Here is a 16,148-nt window from a genome sequence, read left to right as displayed (position 1 = left end):
GACTGTAGCCAGGTGAACTGAAAAACAGAACATTTGTTGAAAGAAATTTGGAGAGTAAATCTGTTAATTTCAAGTTTTTTGTTTTGGTTATAGATGAAAGTACTGATCCTACAGATACAGCTCAACTTGCCATTTTCATTAGAGGTACTGAAGAAATGGCTTCTTCAGTGCCATTAAAAGACACAATAGCTTGATTTGTATGAAGCAGTAAAAAAATAAGTTAAAACGATTTTTTTCAACCTGTCAACATATCTGGTATAGCTACTGATGGTGCCTCACTGATGGCTGGGAAAAAGAGAGGGACTAGTAAAATTAATAGAAGAAGATGCAATTGCCACTGGCAACTCACATTTGATGAAATATCACTGCATCGTATACCATGAAAATTTATATGCAGAAGCCTTAAAAATTGGTAATGTCATGCAGATCATCATCAAAGCTGTGAATTTCATAAAATCCAATGGGCTGAAGCATCGCCAATTCCAGGAGTTCCTTAGAAGTATGGATGTTGATTATGTGGATACCCATTTACTTTTCTGAAGGAAGGTGGTTAAGTCAGTATAAAATACAAATAAATTTAATGATTTGCAAATTGAAATAAAGTCCTTTTTGGAATCAGAAGGGAATCTTGTGCCAGAATATGAACATGAAAAATGTCTCACAGATTTAGCATTTTTGGTGGATTTGACTGCTCCTTTAAATGTGCTAAACATATGTCTTCAAGGTGAAAATCAACTCATCTGTGCTATCTTTCCAATCATAACAGTGTTTGAAATAAAACTTGAATTATGACAAGCTTAAGTTATGGCAGATAATTTCATACATGGCGTTAGCTAAACCCAGTCCTGTGAACAGCAAAAAATATGCATCCCTCCTTTCTATTTTGACCAAGGAATTTGAGAATAGGTTTCAAGATTTCCAAAAAGTCATAAATACTTTTGATATATTTGTGACTCCATTTTCAGTTGACATGAGTACATTGCCTTTAATTTTTAAAATTGAACGTATAGAGTTGCAGTCAGACATTCAACTTGAAGAAAAATTTGGTCATGTCTCTTTACTAGACTTTCCTGAGACCTGTTTTAACAGAGAAAAATATCCCTCGCTTTGCAGTCATGCCTTAGTAATGTCATCACTTTTTGGTAGTACACACATTTCTAAACAATTATTGTCGAGGATGAAGCACAGAAAGAGTAATATTTCACTAAAAATCTCTGATGAACACCTTGAGAGCTCACTAAGAATTGTGGCTACTTCCACTGTACCAGACACTGATGCATTAGTATCACAAAAGCAGTATCCCATTAGTTTTATGGTTTTGTAGCTTTCTCTTTTTTATTTTTTACATTTTAGTAAAAAACACAAAGAAGTAAGTTTTCTTACTTATATACATTAACTGTAAATTTTATTTGCGGCCCAAGACAATTCCTGTTTGCTCAATGCAGTTGGGCACTCTTGTTTTACATCCTCAGTGTTGAAGCTAGTAGCGGAAGACCTGCTCTATGAAGTTAGGGTAATAGTGCCATCTGCTGGTGCTGATATATTTCTAAAAATAGGAAAAATGACTTGCCAGGAGATGTGAGGAATTTCTGGCATTATACTAAAGAGAATACTTGTACACATTTGCTACTTTAACATATAATTTAGTGGATGAAGTAATAAAAAGGCTTCTGATCAGCTATTTATCATAAGTTGGCTTGCTAAAGCAAATGTAAGCACTGGGCCATATTTCATCCTGCTCAACAAAAATATTTGTTTCTGGTAGGTTCTTTTGTTAAATAGTGCTAAGAAAACACAACACAAATAATTTTGTTCAAGTTTACAATATTTTACAACTCAGTTTGGAAGACTCTTTTCTACTCTTTCCGTGTTTTGCTAAACTGAGAACCTTCTCACTTCCAGTATATTTGAAATTACTGTTCTAAGTGGCTGATAAATTGTTTGACATTAAATACTCAAGAATAATAAAACCTGAAAACAGTTGAAGCAAATGAGTGATATCCGAAGTCAAAAGATCTACAAATATTCTGTTTACTTTGTCCTTCCATTCCCTGAAGAAAGGTGTCCCACATCTGAAGTTGTTTACCTGAGGTAGTAGCCCTGTTTTTCTCCAGAGCCCTGTGTAGGCTTTTACAGTAGTTCTTTGACCGTGCCTGTTCTCCTGCAAAATGTGTCTGACTCATAAAATATCCTGTCCTGTGATGAAAACATTTGCAGAAGTGGAAGATAGTTAATATTAAACAGGTGTTTTGTTTTGTTTTCTAAAATTTAAGTGATAGCCATATAGATATATATTTTTTTGTCTACTGTCTTTCATCTGCATGCAATTACTACAAAGGTACTGCAGACTTAGATCCTGATTAGAAAAATTTATTTGCTATATTGAGTTTTGGGTCTGCACAAAGTTCCTTCATTTTAATATTTTGTTCTTGGAGCTGTGACTTTCACTTTAATGCCATAGTCCTTGTGAATTGAGGTATACCTGCCATTGTTTTCTTTCTGCTTCCAGTGTTATATAACCCTTATGCCTTTCAGTAATTATTCTGAAAAATTAGCAGCATCTGCCGCATACAGCTGCTTCTCCTCAGGCTCTCTCCACTGTGAGCACTGCTTTTTCTGCTTTTTAATGAAGTAACATTATGCTATATTTCAGCAGAAGAAAAAGAAAATGCTTATCCTGTAAAATAGAGTGATGTTGTAATTATTTGTGAATCCTTCAGGCATTCACTTCAGTTCTGGATTAGTACCTGGTTAGGGCAACTGCCTGTTTTGCCTTACAATGCTGAGTGGTACAAATGAGAATTACAGTTAGATAGTCTGTCAAGTTATTACGAACAGTAGTAGCAGTTTGAAGAAACCTTTAAATAAAATCATTCTGGAATAGCAATGCTCTGTTCTAATGTGTCAGTGTGCAGGATCAGCAAATGAGTCCACTTTCCCAGTTCTCAATGAGTGTTTCTAAATGTATTGATTTTCTCTGTATTAGGCATTTGTAGTGCATCTCTGTCGTTATGCTACCAGAACAGGAAGCGTATGGTGGAGTTCTAGGACAAACTTGACTGTTGGCACTTTCCTTACCACTTAAAGTACTACTTTCTTCTTCCAGCTCATCTTAAGTGTGACCTTGTCTTCTCCTAGCAGCAGTGAGGGAGGATGCGTGGCAGTTTCTTTGGAAGACCGCATTGCTCACAGGTTTATGCTGCGGCGTGCTCTTAGACTGGTGTTAAACCTCTAACTCCATCTTTAGCAGCTGTGTAGTTGGCTGCTCTGTTCTCCACATTGTGCTGCAGGAGTAAATCTTGCAGCAGGTACCTCTTTGTTTCTCTTTCTGTCCATATGAGGCATCTTACATTCTCTGTGAAGATCTTTTTTGTGGGTTCCAATGAAAGAGCATCTGATTCAGCATTTCCCTTTTTTTCAGTTAGCAGTAAATTTTTCTCTGGATGCAGTAAAATCACCTCATGGTACAATTGTGAAGAGTTTTTTATTTGTTTTGTGTTGACATTCGTGCCTAATACTACCATAAATATTTTGTGTCATGGTATTTGTAATTGGCGGTGTCACAGTAAAATCAGCAACTGCAGGCTGTGCTTTGATTTGTGGAACAAGAGGATGGAAGCAGTAGTACTCATTACCTGTCTCTTAACATCTGAGTTTTCCTTGTGTAAATAATTCATAAGAAAAATTGACTTCTTTTCTCATACTGTGAGATATGTATGAGATTATCCTCTCTCTGAAAGGTGATACAAACACTTTTTTCTAGATATTTTCCAAAATAAAATCACAGAGATTCTGGATTAAAAAGTATTTCCTCTACGGTATTTTTACATATTACAGATCAGTTGTAAATATAAGTTGAAAGCTGACAATAATTCTTATCTGGCTGTGGATCACCAATCCAATTTTTTTTTCTTTTTTTTCTTTCTTTTTTTTTTTTTTTTTCCAAACTGATCATTAAGTAGGCCAGAAGTTGTGGATCAAGGATCTTTTTGTTTGCTGGTTGTTTTTCCTTCTGTCATTTGTGAAGACAATGTGTTTCTCTAGATTTTGCCCTCACATGGCAATAGGACTAGCTGGATTTTTGAGTTTCCCATGGTAACTGTGGCCTTTCATAGGAGACTGACATCTTCTTCTTTTGAAGTTCCTTTTCCATCTTTCTAATTCTGACTGACTTTTCCTGCTTTTTTAATCATGTACAAATCACATGCCCCCCACCCTGCTGTTATCTTAAATTAATGTAGGAACCTCTAGTTGCATTTGGTGAACTAAGTATTTCTACGTGGCAGCTGGATTTTGAGGAATTTTGGATGTTAACTTTCAGACTATTTTTCTGTCTTTTCAGGTCTCTGGATGGCAAACTCTGAAAAGAAATGCTGGTTTGAGAGGTATGCCTCATGTAGGCCCAAATGTTCCTGACTAGTATATATATTAATGATAAGGCCAAACTTATAAGGAGTTTCTTTGCTTATCCTCTCTTTGAACTTGCATTAATACTGGTTTTCAGTGCTGAAATCTCTCTGAAGGGTGAGCTCAGGGGCATTTGGCCGCATCTTGTTGGTGACACAGTTTTGCTGGAGAGATCTGTAATACACTGCCTGATCATCTTAATAGGAAGCTGCCTTAGTGGATGAAACACAACGTGAATAAAACCAGTTGACTGACACGTGTATATTCACTGCCAGCATCTCCTGATTGTGTTTATTTTTGTTTATATTTATTTATTCTAATTAGGAGTATAGTGCAGATGTCTTTGTAATTGTCTTCATGTGTTTCCTCCTGGCATGATGTAGTACTTACCAGGCAGTCAGAGGCTGACGGTGATCTGACAGTCTGGTGTAAAACAATGTTAATTGGAACTAAGATGAAGAAATATGACTCTTGATTCAAGTGATCATTTTGGCACGTTGGCAGGATGTTTGGAACTTTTTGCTTGCATGGAGTCCATGTTCCAGAGCTTAAAGAGACTGCCTCTTCTCTCCCCATTGTAGATATTCTGTTTCTGAATAATTCATTAATAATTCATTGTTATACAGCTGTTAGGAAAGCAAATTCTTCAAAATTGATTTGAATAGCTCTTTTATCCATTTCAGCATTCATCAGTGGCATATTTTAGGAAAGCAGACTTTGTTAGTCTTTCACAGAGAAAATAGGTCTAGCCCAGTCTTTTTGGGGCCCTCATCATTTTCATTTTTTTGTGTCCTGTTTCAGCTAGAACAGAGTTGATTTTCATCATAGTGTCAGCTATGATGCTGTGTTTTGGCTTTAGAAGAAAAGCAATGTTGGTAAGACCATGATGTTTCAGGTACTGCTGAGCAGTGCTGCACAGAGCCAAGGACATTTCAGTATTTGAGCTTCTTGTACTGCCCTGCCAGTGGAGGTGCTGGGGGGCACTGGGGGTGGCACAGGGAGCTGTGTGGGGACAGAACCAACCTGAACTGGCCAAAGGGATGTTCCATATCATATTACATAATGTGAAAAAAATACAAAACTGAGGAGAGTTGGCCCAGGGGGCAGCTGTTGCTTAGAGTCTGGCTGGGGATCAATCGGTGGGTGGTGAGCAATTGCTTGTGCATTGCTTGGTTTTATATATATATGTAATTATGCATGCACATAATTATAATTACTGCTATTTCTCTCTTCCTTTTCTGTTTTAATAAATAATTTTTATCTCATCCTGTGAGTTCTACTTCCTTTTCATTATAGTGAGTGAATGGCTTTGTGGTGTTTAGCTGCCTGCTAGGTTAAACCACAACACTTTAAAACAAGACTTCTTTCAAGAATTGATTCAGGTCTCTGAAACTCCAGAAGTTTTCCTAATTCTTTAAAGCAGTACACATCCGATTAGTTTTGTCCTGACTCAAAAATATTTCCCAGTACTAAGTACTAAACATTTGGGTTAACAGTGTCTCTTCAGATACTGTCTGAGATACTGGTGTGTTGCTGCTTTTATATGCTGTGCTTACAAAGGTCCTAAGTTTTGTTTTTGCTAAGAGTAAGGGAAGATGGTGTTACTATCTTCACATGCTTATGGACAGTAATGAAGAAAATGGAACCACACTGTTACCAGAGGTGCACACTGTTGGGATGAGAGGCATTGCACACAGATTACAGCGCAGGACCATTCAGTGCCATGAAATAATTGGAGCTCTTTTTGCCAATGAGGATAATCTGAACCTGGAACAGATTGCCTAGGAAGTCTGTGGAGTATCCGTTCTTGGTTGAGTGCAGCAGTACTGTGCCCAAGAGTAATTCAATTTAAGTGTGTCACTGAGTGCGAAGTGGGAACTTTTGGGAAGTTACTTCCAATCTGCATGATCCTGTGAATCTTTGTAGCCTGCTGAGTGATCATTTCTCTGCGTTTTATGTTTCCTGTAAAAGCAGATGACGTTCAGATTGATCATTAGGAAGCATCTATTGTTCAGAATGTTTTGAGATTCTAGGATTGATAACTGTGACTTCCTTCTGTTCCAGCAACAAGGTTTTGAGGGAGGAGGATTGTATTTTGATTCTAATGTTTGCTTGTTTGCTAGGTGAAGAGTGAAAAAATTTAATTTTTCATCAAATGTCACTGTTCAGTCTACAGATTAAGAGACTCAGGAAATATCTACATTTCTTTCAGTTTGAGATTACTTGCTCTAGTATGTTACAATTTAAGAGGATAATTGTGTAGGAAAACAAATGAAGCTCTGTGTCATAGAGATTTGCCTTGTTTGGGTTTGACTTCTTTAAAAATAAATGTAGGTAAGGAATTTGTTGTCTGCAGAAATTTTTACAGGAACCTAATATTTGCAGTGCTAAACTGTGAAAAAGTGCTGTTAGTTTCTGAAAGTGGTGTTTAAAAAGTACAGATTCTGGTCTGTGCTCTGAAATCACACGATTTCATACCAGGTCATAACTTTCTTTAACATTTCAGGTCATGAATTTGCCAGATAGACTTGCTTTGGATATTATATTGGACATGTATTTTTTCTCTTGCCAAGGAGGGTATAGTTTTGTTTCCCATCCAGTCAGTGGAGTATGTTTCATCTTTATTTTCTTTTTTTCTGGTAAAATTGACTGTATTGCCCTTTTGTTGCATTTTTACTTTTTCTCTGTATGGTTTGTTCATTGTTCTCTTAATATTATGTCCCATCTCAATTGATCTCCATTCACTGCAGGTTTTTTCTAGTGCTGTATCATGTGAATCCTGTAATAACATTGCTTGTCTCTACTGTAGTGCCAGAAAAGATTGTGTCGAGCTTCTACTAGAAAATAATTTTTTTGCTTCAGTTCTCACTATCGCATCTAAGACTCTTCTGCGTCTTTAATGGCTGGATTCAGTCTGCGGTAATCCTGAACGCTTCTTTCTGAATTCCTGTCTAGACGAGTAGGGTTGTATTAGTAATGCCTCTGTAAGTATCCTTGTAGCTTAACTTCTCTTTTGTGCATCATGAATTAGGTTTTTCAGAGTGCTCTCAACATGAATAGTAATTCAAACCCATCTCCTGAACTCTTTGTGAGAGTGATGTTAAAAAGCTTTTTCCCTGAGTGTTAGAAACATTAAGTGATTCATGCAGTAGCTTCTTCAACTGGACACCTCGTAGACTAGCTTGAAAGTGTTGAGTATGTACCTGTTTTTGAAATAGTTAGGAACAAATCTATAAATTAGGATTTAGAAAAGTTATTAAGTTCCTAGAATAGATTCTGACCTATGTTTGGGTCTGGGTACTAGAGTTAGCACTTCTCATTCTTCTGTAAGAAGCTAGTTGCTACCTTAATTAAGAATCTCAGATGCCATAAAACAAGTTTGGTTACTTAAGCACGAGTACTAGAACTCTTCTTAGTCCTTTTTGTTTAGGACAATGCAGAACTTCGTGGGCTTGTGGTAAATTATGTGCTTTTCCAAAGTTATAACGGAACACAAAGTACTTTATCAACACTAGTTTACATCAGATTGGTATGAAGGTTTGCTTTATGTTGTGTTGTCCTTTCTGCTTAATACCACTACAATAAACAAAGGAAAAAAATATGATAAACTGAATTAAAGGTAAGACGAGCTTGTTAAAATATTTCTGTGTGAAATTCGGGGAAAATGAGTTACCATAACAATTCTGAAATGTATTCCCCACTAAACTAGATGAAAACTATTAGTGTTTATGAGCCATGGACAGTTAATTTATTGTAATGGAGAACAATGCAATGTGGTCACATCTGCAGTGCAGGAGGCAAATGTACTAAGTTGTAAGCCAGTTTAGCCTGCAATTCAATTAATGCTGTCAAATTACGGTGATAATAGAGTTCTCTTAGTCTTCTTCTGAGTGTATTTTGAAAAATGAGATATATGTGTATATGGGTATATATATGCATATATAGATAAAGATATATATATATATATTTTTTTTAAAGGTGACAATGTGCTTCTTAAGTCATAGGTTTTGTGAAGTGTTTTCTCTGAGTAACTGAAGTTGCTGCCAAAGAAGTTAATGAGCTGTTTAAGCTTTAGTTTTTTATTTTGCCTGTTTAACGGTGGTTATGCTATCTTTTGTTCTGAAGAGTGAAAAGACAAACTGCAGTTCTGCCAGTGAGGCAATTTTAGTTTGTAACGTGTTCTTCTATTGTAACATGTTCTTCTTCTATTAACCCCCATTGAAATAAAATGAAATTCTGGGTTTATTTTTCAGTTGTTACTGAGATGACTTCAAAATTATGCTTAAATGTAATGAATATAGGCAGGCCGTAAGTGTAGTTGAATATACTATGCCAAATCAGACCCAGTTCTTTTGAATTCTCAGTTTTAAAAATACTTTATAATTGTTCTGCGGATTTTCTCTTTTTTTGGGGGTGAAATTTCTCCTGTGACTAGTGATTGCTTAGATCAGCAGAGTGATGGGATTTCACTTTAAATCCAGGTCCTGTGGGCTGTGAGGGGCTTATTAGCAGTGTGGTAGAAAGACCATTTTCTATGCTAGTGAAACTTTGACTTGAAATAATTTGAAATCACCAGTATTTCACATCTTCTGTTTCTGTGAAGTTTTCTAAAAGTTAGTGCTATCGCTCTGTGTGTGTGTGTGTGAGTACGTGCATGTGTGTATACATACGCAGTGTATGAGAGCCTTAAGTTGTGTAAACATATCTTTAAGCTGAAGAATACTTAATAATTTATCACCAAATCACTTTTACTTCATCACTGCAACTGTGTATCTGTATGATTTCTTTTCTGCAGAGACCAAAGATGCTAACAAGAAAGATTAAGCTCTGGGACATTAATGCCCATATAACCTGTCGTCTGTGCAATGGATACCTGATTGATGCTACCACTGTAACAGAATGCTTACATACATGTAAGTAGGATTATAATTACATTCAAGAGATTGGTGTTTTTGCTTGATGTGCAACATGTAACAAATTTAAGCTGGAATTCAGAAGTCTATTGTGCAGCAGCCAGAACAATACATGCTTTTCTAGACTTTTTTTTTTTAATTATGTTGTTTTTTTTACAAAGTGAGTGAAGATGCTAAAAGTGTAATGCACAAACTTGAAGCCATATAGAAGCAGTAATGTACATACTCAAAAATACAGCCTATTATCCTGCTGAAAGAATGTGGTATACATAGTCTTCTCTTCCGTGACAGTTGTTGCAGTTTATTTTCTCTGCCTGGAGCCTCCCAAATGTCTCTTGCTCTCCTGTCCCTATGAAGAGAGCAGATATGTTTGATGAAGAATAAGTATATTATGTTGTACTCTAGAAAAAGGGTTTTGTTCTGGAACATTTTAATGAGATTGTTGTGTTGCACTGTGAATTTCTAGTTTCACATCAGTGAGTTAGCCCTTAGAACATCACAAAGCCTTAGATTTAAAACAAACAAACAAAACCACAGCAAAACAAACAAACAAAAAAACCCAGAGTTTCTCTTGAACTTATGAATTCATCCCAGTATCTTTATTTTTGACATAATGGGATATAAGAGTGATGAGGTTTGAGAAATGGTGATGAATATAGGTCCAGAAAGACTCAACAGAAATCATTCCTTCTGTGGAGGAATTTAGTCCAAAGTGGCAGAACCAGGACTGTTGTTTGTCTTGAATCAGTTCAGGTTCAGAGTTTCCTTTGTCAAGGTAGGTATCATCTGAGGAATTAACCTTCCTATCAAAAGACTCATGGTAGTAGCATTAAATATCCTTTGCAGCTGCCACAAAGATGTCTTTATTTTATATTACAAGGTTTTAGAAAAAGTGTTTTTTGAGCTGTGTCTTCAGAATCCCTTCAGTTTACCAACGCATTTATGTAATCTGGGCCCTTCTCTTTGTCTGGTTTTGTCTGCTGAGAGCTTAGAACATCATTAGTTTTGTTCAAGTAGACCTGTATTAGTCTATTAAATAGTACTTGCCATGCAACTTCAAAAACCACATGCATTTTAAAATGCATCTGTCATAGTATATTATTCTGATAAAACTAGTATGTTGTTTGAATAGCTTCCTGGTCCTAAGCTTTCTTGAAAGGGAATTAATTATTTAATTGCAGTGGCTTCATCTCCACTGAAAGTTTTTGTTTAACTTGTTTTATTTACCACCTAAAATTTGCTGGAAAGGTTAATCTTAGTATACTTATAAATTGGCTGCCAAGATTACATTTTCCATTGTATTTCATTCCGAAGTTGTGTTTATCAGTTCTAATAAGTTTATTGTTCTTGTCATACTTCCATGCTGTTCTGTTTATCCTCATGTCCCTTCTGCTAGTGCTTCACATCATAATTTCCATAGTGTGCTTTCTGGAGTGTAGTGAGACAATAAGATCCTTAGGCTTGACTTCTGCTTAATTTTTTACTCAACTACTACTATTAACAAGATTACAGATAAAACCAGTATTATGATATGTGGCTGACTTCAAGCTAGGGAGTCCTTTGTTTCTTCTTTTACAAGTACAAACAACCCGTTCTCTCTGCTGACATAATTACGCCATTTCTCACGTTCATTTATGAAGTAACTTTTTATTAATCCATAGTGCTTTCTTCAAAAACAGGGAATACCTCTTGCTAGGTTCTGCTGCCTTTTTTTTTTCACCCATTCTGTGGTTTGTACTGCTCTTTTTTTTTTTCTGTTTATATTTTCAGAATACTTACTCCAAGTGTATCCAGTAGCATTGAATTTTTTGTTTTACAGGAGGTACAGCTTTGTATTAAAAGCAAACCAAAAACCCCCACTTTCTACAAGTTGGCATTATTTATGTCATGTGTGCTAATCCTAATGATACATACTCCTGAGAAAGCATCCTTGCAAAATCTACCCTGAAATTGTCTTGCCTGTTGAGATAATGAGCTCTCTGCTGAGTTGTAATTTTCTTTCTGCTTCTACTCATAACTATGCAGTTATCTCATTTTTCTTCATATTCTTCCCTTCAGACATTCATAGACTCTTCAGCAGTAAAGGTAATACTTGAAACCTGTGGTGAGAATCTTTCTGAGGGAAAACACACTTTTTCACTTCCTTCTGAGCTTCGTTTCTCTGCTCTGTCTCTAGATTGCTGGTGACAGGCAGGCCCTTAAATCAGTATATAAAAAATTCAGTAGTAGTAACTCATTATTAAATCTTCCCTAGTGTACCTCTCTCTCTTGGTCAGAGTTCTAGGTTGTCAGATGTATGTAGGTTTTTATAAACTTTCATATTTTCAATTTGATATTCATTGGTGTTCATGCGTGAAGGATTTTTTGAAATGAGAAACAAAAGGTGTTATTCTGTGAGTTCGTGGGGATGGTGAACAGCACCTATTTGTTGAACTAGATATGGAATGGAAGTTGTCAAGAGGAGTGAAGCTGCACAAATAAATGAATAAACAACCTCCCTATTCCTTTTCTAGTTCACGTTCTTCAATATGCTTAAGTGTACTGTAAAAGCAGGCAGAAAATATACAGCTCAGTTTAGGGCTACAGTCAGTGTCCAACTATCTGGATAAATGAAGATGGGATACTTAGAAAGCTCACTTAATGGAAATTCTCTAGTAATACTATTGTTTCGGACTCTAGAATATTTCCCATATTAGCTGTCCTGTGTTCCTAGGACTTCCAGGTTCAGGAGAGTTTATTAATCCCAACATGACCTTGGGAAGAAAACAAAACAAAAAAACCTTCTGGAAGACTGCAGAACTCTCGATAAGCTATCTAATTGCATTTATTTAGGTGCTGTGTGTGGACTAATAAACCTGTCCGTATCGAGGCTGACCTACACTGAGTACAGTTTAGAAGGAATTGGTGTACACTTCATCCAAACCGGAAGATTGATTGAAATAGGAAAACAGAATTACTGCTGTGGCATTCCACTGTATATTTCCATGTAATATCTGTGCTTTGTGCTCAAAGCTATGAGTCTTGGCATAACCATAACCTGTACCGGCAGTGTTACTGTCACTATGAATGTGTAAACATGATATGAAGTACAACGTCCTTATGCCTGCTTTGCTGCAGTGTAATTTTCTTGATATTACCAGCTGTTTATTGAAATGTACCATCATTCTGTCTGAGAGCTAGATGGCACTGTAGTTACAGAAATTCTTTTACTTTTGTGTAATGAGTGTATTAAAGCTAAGATTAAATGAACTGGTGCTGCTTAAGAAGAAGATAATTTGCTTTTTTTTTCCTTACATTTCAAATTGGAGTTTTATTTAGAACTTCAAGTGAGTCAGGAAATCATGTAGTGCTATATATTACCAATACTGTTTCTTAATAAATAGTTTATTTTGAACCAGCTGCAGAAGAGCATGTATATGCAGCTGGAAAATGTTTCAACAGCCTGCAGCTCTATAATGGAGCGCTGCTTTTGCAGCTTTTGCCAACACTTCTTATGAATACTGAAGATCTGTCCCCACTTAATTATTTTTCTGACAGAAGTTTAACTGCCATGTACTCTGTGAAAGTTAGAAGTGAAATAACAACTGAATATCCAGTTTTGGAAAGTTTTCTATTTTTAAAAAGAAAATACTACTTAAAATAATTTCTTTGTTCTAGTTTCATTTCCACAGCATGCCTTACTTCTGTATGTGGCCACGGTTAAAGCAAATTGGCTTAGTACCTTAGTGGCATACAGTGCCTGTAATATCATTTGTCAAACTGGATACTGCAAGCTGACCTGGTAGAAATAGCTGTTCTAGTAAGTTCCAGAGTTGGATTGTGTGTTGTGTGGTGTATTAGGCAGACCCTGTCTAGGTAAAGGTGCTTTAGTTCTAAGTGCAGAACTTCCCTGTATGAAGAGCCTTTGTGAAAAATGTTGAAAACTGCATTCTGCATGGTTAGACATGCTTCTATGGTGGAAAAATCGCCCTTATGTGTATTTCAGTAACAAGCATTTGTGACAATATAAAAACAAGCTTTTTTGTTTTTCATTATGCTTGTTTTATTTCTTTTTAATTATGAATGTCCTTATTATCAGTCTGTAGAAGCTGCCTGGTGAAATATTTGGAAGAAAACAACACCTGTCCGACGTGCAGAATTGTTATACACCAGAGCCACCCATTGCAGTATATTGGGTAAGTATGAGAGCAAAAATGCAACTAATTTCGCTCTAGACTGTTTTAAACTCTTTAATACACGACAGCTTTTTCCTAAATTGTCTCATGTGCTGATCAGCAGGCTATAAATTTAAATGTAAGGTTGAATGAAATTACAAGAGGAGAGATACAAGTTCTAACTTTCCTATGAATTTTTAATTCCTTGGCATTTGTTAGGATTTTTAAGGCTTAAGAACATGCAAAGTACAAACTTCACAGTTCAATTTTTGAGCAAGTTTTAATGGATCATAGAAGTTACATAAATGAAGCATTTATAGAAATAATATTTTTACTAAATCAACAAAACTATTTTTAGTGTCTAATACATGTGTACATATGTACGTATGATAGTATTTGATACATACATGTTGGGTATTATCAGTGTATGCTTCGAATGCACAAGTATGTGCCAATAGGAAGGAAAGAATTAGTGTGACTCAAGACAGCATCTTCGACTACGCTAAAGCTACAGGAATACAATACCTTGGCTTAGAAGTTTGATTTCAGTGCCAAAAGGGGCCAGGAAACAGAGCATCAAATTGAGAAAAGATAGAAAGGAATTCACAAGTTGTTTTTGGTCACTGAGTACACTTAAAAGGAAGTATTCTGCCTGTAATTATTGTAAAATACTTCCCCTTTGAGACTAAAATGCCTACTTTTGTCTTATTTATTTATGGAATAAAAAATTGTTAGTCAAAAATTTCACTGTATTTCTTAGAACATGGATTCTTCACTTGTATTCATCTCCCGTGTCTGGAGAATATATAAACCAAACGTGTCTTCTCTTTTACAATTCTTAATGATGTTAAATGCTCACTTCTGATCTCAGGGTGATGGTGGGTTCACTCATTTCTGTTGAAGAATACTTCAGCACTTTTTGGAGGTGCTCCAAAAATGTCCATGTGACACCTGAAAATCCAAGCCAATTGTAAATGGGATTTCTATTGCTTGAAATTGCGTTAATTTTAGGATTAATGATATTTTGGTTCTTCATGTAGTCCTACTTCAAGAGATACATAATCATCCATTACACTTGTCCAGTTGTTAGCGTTTCTGTAATTGTTCACTGATCTCCACTGCTGTGAAGTGCACGTCAGGTGAAACACGAGACTACTCTTATAAGCCTGTTCTCTTATTTAATTCAGATCGGGGATTTCATATTGCAAGGTCTACTGAGGTAGACTTTGCAGCAGCTGAGACAGATTCTTAGATTGTTTCTGATTTTATTTATGAATTGGAATTTAGGATAATGCTATGTTTCTTTCAGACAGTGACTTATTTTAGACTAATCTAGAAATTGCAGGTAAATTGTAAGTAATTTATGGTTTAAAATGGAGCTTTGTATTTGTGAGCTTGCTATTAAGGTCTAGAATTCTAACCAGTCCTGCCATGCATGAGTTTGTTACATTTCTTTCATTTGGGGCATATTATCCAAAGATAAAAGCATGGCTTAAGAGCAAAATCAAATTTTCTTTTTTTTTTTCTTTTGAGCTATTTTCTTTCATTTTTGGTAATGCTAGTAGGGATAACCCAGGAAGGTAAGAGGTGAATCTGTGGATATAAAAAGCATACTAGCCTTGATTCTTTTCTACTAAAAGTATGTTTACCTTGAAGTTTCAAGGAATTTTGAGATTACTGGTGACATATGTGCCTGGTTGCTGAAGGGAAAAGCCTAATGCTTCCTCTAATTTCTGTGGGCTTTCGGTCTTAGCCTTTACTTTATTCCTTTCTAACTACTCTCATCTCTTATTTTATATAAATACTGACTTGAGAATTGAAATTATTCTTTAACAGATTTAGAGCTTTCAAATCATTTTAGCACTGAGACTTGTTTAGCACAAATGTTTTGAAACAAGATAGTTGAGTTAAACTTCTGATTCTATTTTTTCCCCCCTTGATAGTCATGACAGAACAATGCAAGATATTGTTTACAAACTTGTGCCAGGCCTCCAAGAAGGTAAGCTGTAGTATGATCCTTTGTTTAGACACAGTTTTGCATGTGCTTCTGTAACAGTTAAAAAACAAGCCAAAAAACGCACAACCAAATGAAAAACCTCACAGTTTCAAGTAATGAAGAACAGAAGGGAGGAGAGAGTGAGGAGAAATAAAATATATGACAGAAAATTTGTTCTTTCATTTGTTCTCTTTATTGAGGTTGTTTTAGCTTCATATCCATACTGGCAGTAATTTTATGGAGAGGAAAAGAAACGCAAGATGGGATATTTAATCAAAAAGTAGTATTACCTAAACCACAACGTTAGTTCAGCTTTTACATGTTGGCACAATGCAGCTATCATTTTTTTCTTTATAAACTGTAGACTTAGACCTATTATGCTAGATTTCCAGAATTCTCAGAGGTAGAATGTAATACTGTTCAGTTTCAGTGAAGTTTTCCTCTACTGTGCGAGTCCTTTCTTAGCAGGTAGCTTTTAGTTCATATTTTCATAATTCTCTTTGAGACTGGATCTGTTCAAATAAACAAGTTCTTTACAGTAACTACCCTGTAATGTTTTTGTCTTATTTATGTCACAACTCTCATTTAAATAGAATATCTTAATTCACTTATGATGAAAAAAGGATTTCTCAGATATTGATAAGCAAGCTTAAGTAGATTATATGAAAATTATTTCTA

At 35.7% G+C, this 16,148-nt stretch overlaps 1 protein-coding gene across 3 annotated transcripts in view; it reads left to right on the top strand.

Annotated features, from left to right (window-relative positions):
• Positions 1 to 16,148, top strand: part of PCGF3 (polycomb group ring finger 3) — a 43,118-nt gene that overhangs the window by 14,054 nt on the left and 12,916 nt on the right. For 2 of the 3 annotated variants that reach the window (XM_021380511.1, XM_021380510.1), the window contains 3 exons: positions 9,203 to 9,320; positions 13,399 to 13,495; positions 15,418 to 15,473. In XM_021380511.1, the coding sequence (XP_021236186.1) occupies positions 9,212 to 9,320; positions 13,399 to 13,495; positions 15,418 to 15,473 (262 nt within the window). In that variant the 5' untranslated portion in view covers positions 9,203 to 9,211. Of the gene's footprint in view, positions 1 to 4,342; positions 4,386 to 9,202; positions 9,321 to 13,398; positions 13,496 to 15,417; positions 15,474 to 16,148 lie in introns of all 3 variants that reach the window. The other variant, XM_021380509.1, reaches the window with a different exon arrangement.

The sequence above is a fragment of the Numida meleagris genome, chromosome Z (genome assembly GCF_002078875.1).
Source record: "Numida meleagris isolate 19003 breed g44 Domestic line chromosome Z, NumMel1.0, whole genome shotgun sequence".
Taxonomy (NCBI): Eukaryota; Metazoa; Chordata; class Aves; order Galliformes; family Numididae; genus Numida; species Numida meleagris.
The sequence above is the reverse complement of the archived record's forward strand: the minus strand, read 5'-3'. Positions and strand labels throughout refer to the sequence as shown.